Source organism: Vespa crabro, chromosome 2 (genome assembly GCF_910589235.1).
Source record: "Vespa crabro chromosome 2, iyVesCrab1.2, whole genome shotgun sequence".
Taxonomy (NCBI): Eukaryota; Metazoa; Arthropoda; class Insecta; order Hymenoptera; family Vespidae; genus Vespa; species Vespa crabro.
In genome coordinates, this window is record NC_060956.1 from 2,912,900 (window position 1) to 2,926,173 (window position 13,274).

The window sequence follows — 13,274 nt, forward strand, 5'->3', positions numbered from 1 at the left end:
AAGCCGGATGATTAGCACTCCTTGCCTTCCTTCCGAGTGCAAATCGCATGACGATTTTTGTCAGGACGTTTCCTTGATTACTCGAGTTACTGTTATTATTTTCATTATTATTTTTGTTATTATTGTTATTGTTACTATTATTATTATTATTATTATTATTATTATTATTATTATTATTATTATTAATAATAATAATAAATTGTTCGGTGTGCGAATAAAAAAGGGTGAAATGAATGTATAAATAAAAGGGTGACCGAGTTTAAGATTTTTCCTCGTTTCTACGTAGTCGCATCACAGTTGTATTATACATATCTACTTTATGAATATGAATTGGTAATGTTATTGCATTGAGTATTAAAAATGTATGACTCGATTTGAAACTATCTATATATAACATATAATTTGTAATATCATTTATATCTGCTATTCGTTTAACATAATATCTATAATAGATAATTATTTTATTCTAACTTTAATCAATAGATCTTGATATATCACATTGTACATATCAATCAATAATACAAGATTATTGATATTAACAAGATGAAAATGATTATCATTTCTTTGTCTAAATCGGTCGTTAATTTTCTTCCCTTTTTAATGGCTATCACAATAAAAAATTTTTTTTTTCCATATGAACATTCACATACATTTAATATTGTATAATCTTCATTGTTTATTGTATAATGTTCATATATATATATATATATATATATATATATATATATATATATATATGTATGTATTGTGTATATAAAAATAGCACACACATATAGACACATACATTATACATTTAATACAATATATATATATAATATATATACAAAATATATATATGCGTGTGTGTATACATACATAATATATATATATACATATATATATAATATATATATATAATGTTTATTTATGTATTATATATGTTTATAAATCTTAAAAAATCTTAAAAAACAAGATGCTTCTGCTCGTTCTTTCGTTCGTTCTTTCGTTCTTTCGTTCGTTCTTTCGTTCGTTCGTTCGTTCGTTCGCATTAAAGAGCAATTAGCCGCGGCTCGCGATCACGCTGATGCCCGGAAGCGATAGAAGCCGCCGCGCGTGCCACCCTTACACGCGCTCGCGCACACAAGCTAAAACACGCGCCTTCTACGGCCTCAAGAGAGGTACCTTCTTACCTTTTTCATCGTCTTTATACTTAGACGATATTCAACAAGAGGCACGAACGAGCGTGAAAAAAAAAAAAAGGAAAAGAAAAAAAAACGAAGAAGAAGAAGAAGACGAAGGAGAAAAAGAAAGAAGGAAGAAAGATGGAGGTGGTTATATATTCTTTCCTCTTTCTTTTCATTTCTTTCTTCACCCTTCTTTTTCAACCTTCCCCTTTCTTTTCTACTCTCCCCACCCCTTAATCTCTTCTTATCCCTTCCACAAGACGCCATGCACTCAATTACCGTCGAAGATAATCATTATCACGGAAACTACATCGCTGGGCCTCATTGCCCCAATCCTTAATTAACCGACGGCCGTAATTGGCAGTGCTGGACGTATCTACGTATATATACGTGTATATATATATGTATATATATATATATATATATATATATATATATATGTGTGTTTTTGTGTATACGTATTTATGTAGTCGTACGTTCCGTATGCGGTAAGCATGCGTTAAGAAATAGTATTCGCCCGATAAATATGTTCTACCAACGTGTATCTTAGCGAGGCCAATGGATTCGGATTCTCATGAAAGATTTATAAGGGCTAACGCAGTCTACGATGATGATCATTATGCGAATGATGCGATCATGACTACGAAATGAATCTTGTTTGTAACGGTTGCTATTCACTTATTAATTCTTATCAATGTTTATATAGTTATCCGTATCTATTTTATTTATATTCTCTTCCTCGTTTTACTGATAATTATTGACAAGATATAATTATATTATAATTATTTAAAGAATTGTATAAAGTGTTTATTTTTTTAAATTTATATTATTATTATTATTATTATTATTATTATTATTATTATCATTGTATATCTATTTGTCTGTAATTTTCTTTCCTATAAATGGTTCATCATCATTTATAAAAAAATATTATAATTACTAAAGAACGATGCAAATTTTATTTTCCAAAATTCATTGTTATTGCTATATTATTATTATTATTATTATTATTATTATTATTATTATTATTATTATTATATATTTGTTCGTCTATAACTTTTTCATCCCTCAGAATGGATCATCATTTTTATTTTTCTCTACCAGCAACATGTCGGAATACATTTACAATTCTTATATTGATAATCCGTATTACTTCGTGCTATATGCATACCTCAACTCTTCTTCTATTTCGAAGACTTTCTCGAGATAAAATATAAAATGCAGGATGAATTAAAGACCAAGGCTAAAGTAAGTAACGCTTGCATATACTAGAGAGTCTCACGCACGCATAGGCCAGCTCTCAACGTTCGGTTAATTGTAATTTATGTTCCGTAGACTTAGGTCTACTGCTATTGCATTAACTATACGCTTACGTACTTAGATGTTCCTCCATATTTCTTCTTTTTTTTTGTTTTTTGTTTCTCTCTACCAATTCCTTTTTACAAAATAAATTATCGTATCGGTGCTATATATATATATATATATATATATATATATATATATATATATATCATTTGGAAAGTATTGTATATAATGATATCGTGATTAAAAAAAAAAATAGAATATTTTACCTTAAAAGAGATAATAAAAAATTTCATCGGCGAACCCTTTGTAAATCCTTCTTTGATATATTCACCGACCGACGTAAGGGTCATTTTCAAGCTTCGTTTCGTCGTTTTACAACGATCCAAAGAAAGAGATCGATCGATCGGGACTAACGTAGAACACGAACAAGCAAATATGTAGGTACATACATACATAAGGTATATAAAGTTGAAAATACGATAGTTGAAGACGAATGAAGTTTCGACGAGCGGTCGAAGATAAAGGGATCGTCTTTTCCTTTCCCATAAAACAAAACGTTTTCGTTTTATGCTGATCGATTTGTTGTTCTGTGATTTTATAACTTCACCTGTCTATACTTACATTCCCGCAGTGATGCCAAGGTTCAAACGAACCGCAATAGTTTAGATACCTTTCCTATGAACATCAAAACGAGGCTTTACATATTTCGCGATAAGGGTCGGCGAAATTCAAAGATTCTTTGTGCCCTTTTATACGCGTCGTCGGTACAAAGGGTTCATACCAGCTAAACGTATCGAATGCATTCCTGTTTTCGAAGGTATTGAAAGAAGAGATAAAAGAGAAGATGAAATCGAGTTAAAGTTGGAATGTTAAAAATATATATTTATTTATTATGAATTTTATATTATATATGCTGCAGTTTATTATTAAATATTCCTTATATTTTATAATAATCCTTATATAAAATGTAACGCCAATAACAAGGACACTTGTTATTTCATAGAATACATTTTATGAAAATTACTTTCGTCGTTACATTTTTTGTATTTTTCTTTGTCTTTTCTTTTCTTCTCTTTTTTCTTTTTTGTTTTTGTTTTTGTCTTGTTTTTTCTTCTTCTTTTTAAATAGATCTATTATTCATACATAAAGATCATATTATGTTCTTCTAAGGATTAATAATATATTTATAATTTTGTTGAGAAAATCTGAGAATTCCGAGCGATATATAATAAGCGATATAAAAAAATTAATATTAAGTTTACTCGATCGGGTATTATATATTTTAATTTATGTACAAATTGTTTTTCTTTTCCTTTTCTTTCATTTTTTTTTTCTTTTTTTTTTTCTTTTTTTTTTCTTTTTTTTTTTTCTTTTTTTTAAATCAAACATGTATATATATATATATATGTATATGCGATCGCGATACACACTGACTGAGATCAAAATACTTCAAATCTTGGACCGTGTAGTACTTAAGATCGTAAAAATTATCTGTATCCATTTGAAAATATTTATAATCTTCTAAATAGGACACTTTGATTCCGAAGAACCATCCTTTTGTTCATTAGATATATCTTCAGCTGCCAAAGCTAATACCTCTTCGCATACTCGTTTATAAACCCATGCATCACCCTTCAATCTTTTTCTTCGTATACCGACTAATAATTTATCATCGGAAATACCTTCCAATAAACATACTTCTAATTCGAATGAACATGCATTTCTAGATAAAAATGGTTTCGTATTATTAACATCTTCGGTACAATCGTCCGTTTCTCCTTGTAGAATGAAACTACGAAAATTTTTATCATTTCATTAATTGTTACTTCCTTATTGATTTTAATAATAAATCCTTTCTTTTATTTACCCTTTTTGATGACACATAATTCCTTTACGTCTCAAAGCTCGTCGTAATTGCGATAAAACGTATTTTGGACAATCACTTGACGTTGATGATACATTGCACAAACCCTTCAAAAAATAAAGCAAAATCGTTTAAATAATTTGATTAAGTTTATATATATATATATATATATTTTTTTTCTTTTTTTCTTTTTTAATGAAAAAATACGTACTTTTCCAGAAAGTACAGTCGGCTGATCGGGATCTACATTCTCATTTTTGATTCGCCGTTTTGGGGTAAGAACGCACCTAACACGATGCAACCCTCTCTCCAAACCCATTATAACTTTTCTTGCACTTCCAGGCGTCGAGGATTGTGCATCTCTATATATCAAATATTTTGTCAATCAAATATCAGTATTAATTTAATAATGAAATAAAATTTCAATGATTTTACCTAGATTCCAATGGTACGTTATTGGTAGGTGTTGATACAAGTTTATTTTTTTCAGTACACTTCTTTGCTGGCACTAAAACAAAAGTATTTAAGTTATTATGATAATGTTCATGTTACAAGAAACATGTTATAAAAAAGCACAAAGATATATTTGTTTAATAAAAATAAAACACATAAATTGTGCTGAAAGAAAACCCTTTAACTCTAAACTGCGTGTTATTTCTCTCTCTCTCTCTCTCTCTCTCTCTCCCTCTCTCTCTCTCTCTCTCGCTCTCTCGCTCTCTTTATCTCTCTCTATTGTAATTATCCACTTTACATATATCTACTGTAATGTATAGATCTTAGGAACTTCCATTAAAGTTTCTAATTAAGATGTTAGTATCACCTAATTAGTAGCCAACTTTAGAAAACATATTGCAGAGACAGAGAGTATGTTTTACAACCAAAAGTAAAATAGCTTTCTAAAGATGTTTTTTTATAAGAAAACAAATATGTTAATATATATACATAAATTTATATATATATATAAATATATATATATATACTTAATTGCATATATTTATAATAAAAACAGAACTTACCAGGGGAAGAACACTCGTCTGATTCTTTACTTCTTAATCTTTTTCTACAAGCAGTTTGCGGTTCTGTAAATTGTTTTACAGTTTTATCTAAAAATAAAAATACAATTCAATTTAAAAACAAAATCACAAATAACAAAACGTCTATGTAGAATCAAGTACTAACCAGTAATAGGAGTTTTATATTTGTTGGTTGAAAAGTCATTGGTGACGGGTGATTTTCTAATTATTTTATTATTTCTAGGAGAGTGTTCCAAATTTGTAATAAAATTATGAATTCCATCTTCATGCTGTGGTAAATCGACTCCTGTCTATATAACAATAATATGTGATATCAATAATTAGGAATAATATGTAGTTATAAAAAATAGTAACAAATATATACCAAGCCCTGCCTGAAATAAGACTTCGCGGAGGATGATATTTTTAAAGAAAGCCCACGTAATTTTCTATCAAGTAGTAATAAATATGTGGCTGTTCTATAATCAGTTCTATCACTTTTAGCTAATATGTTCCATATATCTGAACTATGTTCTCCACAAATTGCTGACATAGTACTTAATACATCGTCATCTTTCTCAAACTGCATATCCATGTAACAAAATATCTTTTTTTATTGAAGTAGCCTAGTATACGGATAAAAAAAAATTGTTTTTAAAATTCTTACATTAGTTCTATGAACAAATGATATTGGATTAAGGAAACCTGATGTTATCCATGGGTGATTGCACAATTCTTGAATTGTTATCCTCTTTTTTGGATCTCTTTGTAACATTGCACGAATTAATCTCTTGCTGCTAATAGATAACCAACCTGGCTCGTCATATTTCCCATTCTAAATATAACAGATAAATTTAAAGTAACAGAATGGTTGAAAATGGAAAATACAAAGATTATAAGATTCTTACCAAAATTTTTTTGTATAAATTCTCTATACTATTGTCATCAAATGGAAGGAAACCACAGAGTAAAGCATAAAGAATGACTCCCATGCTCCAAATGTCTACTTCTGAACCTATCCATAAAATAATTATGACAACTTCTGTTTATTTTTTTTTTTTTTCTTTTTTCTTTTTTTTTCTTTTTTAATAAAAGTAGAAAATAACCAAAATTAAAAATATTATTAAGAACCTAAGTATTTTTTGCCTAATATCAATTCCGGTGCTGCATAAGTTGGAGAACCACAAGAAGTATACAAATGTGATTGCATTCCACTTTTTGGTTTTGCGCATAAACCAAAATCAATGAGTTTCAAATTTTCATCTTTATCTAATAAAACATTTTCCTATAAATAAGTACAACTCATTATATTTGTCTAATGATTGATATGTAAAAAAAAAGAAAAATATATATATATATACATATATATATATAAAACAAACATACAGGTTTAAGATCACGATGAGCATATCCGAGACTATGCAAATATGCTACTGCAGAAACAATTTGACGAAAAAATTTGCGAGATTCTGACTCAGTCAATCTGTTTCTTTCAACTGTAAAAATAATGAAATTAATTCTTGGTCATTTATCTCTATTAAATCAACGTTGAATCAACATTAATGAAATAAAATCATATGAACAATCACCTATGTGATCAAACAATTCTCCTCCTGAACAATATTCTATTACCATAAAATAATAAGTATCTGTTTCTATAACTTGATACAATTTGCATATGTGCTGGTGTAATAAAGTTTTGAGCGCCTCTACTTCTAATTTTACCCTTGGCAAATCATCCTAAAAATTCAAAGTTTTTACATATTTCATTTTTTCTTCCCTATTGTTACATAAATCCCAATAAAATTTAAATAATCCCTTACGCCCAAGGCTGTCTTATCCATGATTTTAATAGCAACTTTTTCTCCAGTTGCAACATGAATACCAAGTTTAACTTTTGCAAAACCCCCGCTACCAATTGTCTTTTCCAACTCGTATAATCCTTTAAGAGCTGCATATCGCACCATCATAAAAAAAATCTAATCAATTAAATAAAAACACTTTGCAAGCGAATGACACTCGCTGTCTGAATAACTTTTCAAACTATCAGTTTAACGTAAACAGTTTTTAAAAGCCAATCAGAATCATTCACTTTTCATGCCAATCTTCATAGCATTAATGTTGACAACGTTATAAAACCAAAAAAAATAATAACTAGCGTTGGCTCAATTTTTCTCTACACATTTAATAAAAACGATTATTAATTTAAAATAATATGTAGATCGATTAAAATCTATGTAATTTTATTTCTCGTTAAAAATAATTAATAAGTTTTAGAGAATCGAGAATGACGTTCAATCTTACAAATGAAAAAATATCGATAAGCTATCGATTGTAATGTAGGTTTATATCGATGTAACTCATACAAAGTTCCTTCCATTTATCAGTAGCACGATTTCTAGAGATTGTTGGTCATACTTAACCTTAAAAGTACATAATGAAATGTCAAATTAAAAAATTGTGTTTCTAGTAACGCAATAAATGCGCCCGCAAAAAGTTGACATCCGAGCCATAATAAGGCTGTGTAGGGTTAGAAGCAGTTAGCATTTGGAGAAAGGTCAATTGACAAAAAATAAGGAAACGATTAAGCATTCATCCTAAAGATGACGGTTATGGATTTTTTTGGTTGTGCTTTCTTGGCTTTTGGACCACCATTAGCCATGTTCACATTTACTATAGCTAATGATCCAATAAAAATTATCATATTAATTGCCAGTGCCTTTTTCTGGCTTATTTCATTACTTTTATCATCTGTGCTTTGGTATGCTGTTGTTCCACTTCAAAATCATCTTGCATTTGGATTAGTATTTTCTGTATTATTCCAAGAAGCTTTCAGGTAATAAGATACTAAAAGATTCATTTTTTATTTTTATTTTTTCTTTCCTTCTTTTTTTATCTCATTTTCGCATATTTTTTATTTTTTCATACAATCGTGATACTAATTGATTTTATAAATTATTAGGTACCTTTTATACTGGGTATTACGTAAAGCTGAAAGAGGTTTAGAAAAAGTAACCACAACACACGTAGCTGATAGCAGACATATATTTGCATATGTTTGTGGCCTAGGCTTCGGTTTTATGAGTGGAGCTTTTGCTCTGGTCAATGTTTTAGCAGATGCAGTTGGTCCTGGAACCATGGGTATCAGACATGGTACAGAATACTTCTTCATCGTATCAGCATCCACCACTTTGTGCTTCATTTTACTTCATACGTTCTGGGGTGTTATTTTCTTTGCTGCTATTGATAGGCAAAAATGGGGACAAATTGTATGGGTTGTAGGATCACATTTATTTGTCTCCTGCATGACCCTATTAAATGTACAACAATTTTATGCAATCAGTCTTTCATTTGCTTATATTGTATTAGTTATTAATGCGGCTTTTGCCTTTAAGGTCGCAGGTGGAAAAATGCGGAATATAGCAAAGTGCTTTATAAAAAATTAAGAGCTTATGTAACGAGCACTTGGCTAATAAGATATAGATGTAAAGAACAAATATTTCATTTTTTATAAGAATAAAAGTCTGGATATGATACATTTGATTTCTTAATAAACAACTAACAAAACGGCTGTTTACAAAAATGAGTAAAAGTCAATGAGAGGAATGGATATGGAGTAAAATGTAATTCTATGATCTCTAGTTACTTATTAGATACTTGAAAAAAAAGCATCGAAAATCACAGCCAAATTGTAAATACACTACTACATTAAATTCTTTGAAAATTTCTGTTTTAAGAACTATTTTAGATAATCGGATCTATTTTACTAGGTACGCTCTAGCATTAAGTTTTTTGGTAAAATTGCTAGTCCGTCCCTTAATCCATTGAGACAAATGATAATGCTGTAGTTATTGTTCAAACTGCAGTAGAGCAAAGACAATGCTTTAATTTAAAATCTAGTTATATGACATATTGTACAGCATATTCATTCAAGAAAATTAATATCTATAATGTGTATGATTGTATGAATGTATGTTTGTGTATTTAATATGTATGATATAATGATACAGATTGCAAAAGTTTGCAATCTGTTTAAAACAAAACTATTACTTGAATATGATATACAAAAGACGCGATATAAATAAGGAATTGTTCATTGATTTTATATATAAGATAATTTGTTAAAAATGCAATTTAGATTATTACTGGATCATGTTATATATCGCATCGTAATGCATTTACGACATGTCATATCTCAGTAGTTTATTAACCCCACTCATATTACATTTCATATATTATGTGATTCAAATAAAAACCATTTTTGTACAATCACAGGTGCATAGATCTATTCCTTACCATCATCTCGGAAACCAAGTAAATGTGTAATGTACATAAAATTCATAAAAATATTAAGATATCACTGTCTTCCAGAGAAAAAAGAAAAAAAGAAAAAAGAAAAATCAAAGAAAAATAAGACTAGAAAAAAATTAACATCATTGTTATTCTCATTTTTTTAATTAATAAAATAAAAAATCAATTTATTGTATAAAAACCATTTGCCACTGCATATTCAATATTACTCTTTGTCATTCAGAAGTTAGAGATCAAATTGCCATGTATACTTTTTTACTATTAATATCACAACTAGTCCTTGGATGCTTCAATACACAAATGAATAATTATTTAATATATAACGTCTATAATAACTTTTTACATACGAACTAAGTATATGAGAGTATACTTAGATTAATAAGAATTTGGTAGAACCTCTATCTCAATATCGTAAAATTAAGTATTACAAAAATATTGACTTTATAAATACTATACTTTTTGAAGAGCAGCACTCTCAGAATTCTCTATTCTTTTTTATATCATACATAAAAAATATAACAAGTTGATATTCAATATTATCTTATAAAGTCTGTTTAATAAAAAGTTCACTGTATAAACATTAAAAAATAAGTATACTGAAATTTAAAATATGCTACACCATTGCAATTGCTCGAGAGAAGCTGCTTTTAAAAACTTTTCAATTATTAACATTATCTTGCATTTTCAGAAATAGGAATATATTGCATCGAAATCTACGAAATATAATACTTTGTACAATTGCTTAAAATAATATGATCTGTATATTTTGCACCCTGTGAAGTGTAGAACTACAAATGAGTTCTTTTTTGTATTACACGTCTATGAACTACTTGTTAAGGAAGCCATGAGCAATTCCATCTTATTCAAAAAATTTTTTCCTTCCATCTTATCCCATCTAACTTCTTTAAAAGAACCACCTAAATTTTCCCATTTTCTTTCTCGCACTAATTGTCCTGGAAAGAAATCTTTTCTAGGAGAATGTGCAATTGCCACTTGTACTCCTGTTTGGGGTTCACATCTTACAGCTATCATTCTGAAATTAACAAGTACGAACCACATAACAATTGTTATTAGAAATAATTTCAGGAGTATATAAATTATAAATTACCTGTCACCGATTGGCGAAGCTAAAATACAACTACTTGCATTTCCTAAAGGCTCAACTGCACCTAAACCCAGATGAGAACTATTTCCCAAAAGTTGCCACCCCATACATTTTGCTAAAGATTGTACTGCCGTTATTTGATGTTGATATATCTAAAGTAATCGTAGTATTAAATACATTATATCATTAAATCTGTCTCTGTGTGTGAGTGTGTGTATGTGTGGTATAATTCTACATTGATAAGTTGAGATTAATAAGTAATATTAAGAAACTAACCTGACAAAAAATTAAATCTCTTAATTCCTGAGGTTCATAACTCATATGCATTACTCTGCCATCTCTACAGACACATTTAAGTGATTTTTCTCCTACATGAACGATCAACGAAGTACGATATAAACTGTCGTATCCGTGTGTTAATATATTAATTTTGACACATGACTGCGTAGGTGAATTTAATGCCATCCAATGAGATACAATTAAAGGATCCTTAACTTCTTTTGCTATTGTGTCCAGAACATATTCAGTACGTAATCTCATGAAAAAGTGTTGAGCTTGTTGAATGATTTGTTCTAGTAATGTTTGACTCTTTGACATTTCTAGAAGTTCATATCTATCTGCCGCTGTTGGACCAGCCAAACATCGGCGTTTACTAGGTCCAAGAGGACCCGATGAAGGATGAGGAAATGGATGATGAGTATTTTTATGATGTACTTCACGTAGCAACTGATGCAAGGAATGTTCTAATACATGGTCGTGATCAGTTTTGTGAGGTGGAGGGGCGGTTGGTTTTTTGTCATTCCCAGTACTATGACACAATCCTATGATCAGTTGTATTCCTGGAAGCACCTGATGAAAAAATAAATTTTATACTTCCCATAATCGAATTTGTAATTAAATAATTGTAAAGAACATAATAGTTACAGTAGCCATAATTTGATTCCCAACAACCATATGCGGAATTGGCGCACGCAAATGTACAGCCTCTCTTGCCAATTGACTAAATAGTTCTTTACAGAATAAAACATTTTGGGCTGCTTCTAATTTCTGTTGCCAATGCATATCTGCATTGGAACTATGTGCACTACTATTAAGTAAACTAATGTTAGCACTACATAAATCCTCCTGATCTAAAATACATAATGATGATCTTCTAAACGAATGTAATCAAAATCATATAAAAAAAAAAAAACAAAAAAGAAAGAAGATTATTATAGACATATTAAATTAATATTATTTACCTTTCTGACATAATACTTCAATATAAGCTACTCCTTGTAATTCACTAGGTATAGTAACACGCAATGCAGATGCTTTTGAATTGGATGGACCATGAGATTGTCCTGTTGTATTACTACTAGAATTAGGTGAAGCAGGAGGACTACCATTTGGTTTTTCTTCTTCTTCCGCTTTGGTTACTTCAAACATACCTGTCTGAGTATACTTAGAGCCAGCTGCAATTAATTTTTGTCAGAAAAATAATATGTTGAAAAGTAATTATAGATAAAAGTTAAACAGCAAAGAAATTACCTGTTCTATAACTAAGATCTCCAATTATAGAATTGGATACTTTTTTTAAGCGCCAATTTTGTCTTAATCTTAACAATTCAATGTGAAAATCTGGTGTATTACGATTCCTAGCTAATTCATTTTGACTATTTCGTAGTCTTTCTGCTCCCGTCATGAGAACCGAAGCAGCACCTGCTAATGCTTTTTTTCTAGCATATACTTGTACCATAGGTTTTACTTCAATTGATTCTTGAGGTACAGGATCCAAAACTAAATAATGTTTTTCTTTTGCTATTGTAAGGACATCTGCTAATACACATACCTCTGTTAGAGCATTCCTAAAATGATAAATTCATTGAAATAGAATATTATGTATTATTTGTTATTATAGAAGGAATACCTCAATTTGCTTCGAACACTATCCCATGGCCATAATGAAGATTGAAAAGATGCTGGATCTTTTGCGTCCTCTTCACTTTTATCTCCATTCTCAGGTGGTTCTTTTTTAATTTCCTCTCCATTGGTCTTACTAAAATCTATCTTTTGGGCAATTTTTGCCAAATTTTCCGACAATGTAAGAGGTCTGTAATATTGAAATTAGTCGAGTTAAGGTTAACGTAAACATATAGATTTTATAACAGCATTTAACGTCATAAGTAAAACATTATTTTAAACATAGGTATAATTTATAAATTTATAACATACGCCTGATAAATTTCTTGCCCATCATAAGTGATTTCTTGAATTTGATTTTCTATCGGTGCTTCTACCGAAATGTTCACGGAAAACGCCATTGTTGTTTACATATTTAAAGTTACGACTGAAATTGCGCACATAATATTTATTTAGTATATAAAAAAACTATTATAACATAACATTATTATAACGTTGAATACTTTGGGAATATAATGTAAAAGATGTTTGAACTAATTACACATAAACATAATAAATGAACAATACGTTTCATTGTGTTCAACTCTATACCATATAAAATTCGTGGTTAT

General features: G+C 29.3%; 3 protein-coding genes across 3 annotated transcripts; 1 reads left to right on the top strand and 2 right to left on the bottom strand.

Annotated features, from left to right (window-relative positions):
- Nucleotides 1–3,326: 3,326 nt before the first annotated feature.
- On the bottom strand, nt 3,327–7,384 carry LOC124422346 (maternal embryonic leucine zipper kinase-like). The gene is made up of 13 exons (XM_046958686.1): nt 7,169–7,384; nt 6,935–7,085; nt 6,732–6,841; nt 6,477–6,630; nt 6,254–6,360; nt 6,013–6,180; nt 5,731–5,928; nt 5,512–5,656; nt 5,349–5,435; nt 4,768–4,840; nt 4,544–4,694; nt 4,336–4,439; nt 3,327–4,260 (listed from the first exon to the last, which is right to left on the bottom strand). Exons 1-13 carry the CDS (start codon nt 7,313–7,315, stop codon nt 3,990–3,992), a joined length of 1,866 nt encoding a protein of 621 aa, XP_046814642.1. The 5' UTR covers nt 7,316–7,384; the 3' UTR covers nt 3,327–3,989.
- Nucleotides 7,385–7,698: 314 nt separating this feature from the next.
- On the top strand, nt 7,699–9,614 carry LOC124422348 (gamma-secretase subunit Aph-1-like). The gene is made up of 2 exons (XM_046958689.1): nt 7,699–8,181; nt 8,308–9,614. The coding sequence occupies exons 1-2, from the start codon at nt 7,949–7,951 to the stop codon at nt 8,789–8,791; spliced, it is 717 nt and encodes a 238-aa protein (XP_046814645.1). The 5' UTR covers nt 7,699–7,948; the 3' UTR covers nt 8,792–9,614.
- Nucleotides 9,534–13,223, bottom strand: LOC124422345 (mediator of RNA polymerase II transcription subunit 17-like). The gene is made up of 8 exons (XM_046958685.1): nt 12,976–13,223; nt 12,671–12,853; nt 12,292–12,608; nt 12,003–12,215; nt 11,686–11,891; nt 11,038–11,610; nt 10,765–10,913; nt 9,534–10,689 (listed from the first exon to the last, which is right to left on the bottom strand). Exons 1-8 carry the CDS (start codon nt 13,062–13,064, stop codon nt 10,476–10,478), a joined length of 1,944 nt encoding a protein of 647 aa, XP_046814641.1. The 5' UTR covers nt 13,065–13,223; the 3' UTR covers nt 9,534–10,475.
- Nucleotides 13,224–13,274: the final 51 nt, after the last annotated feature.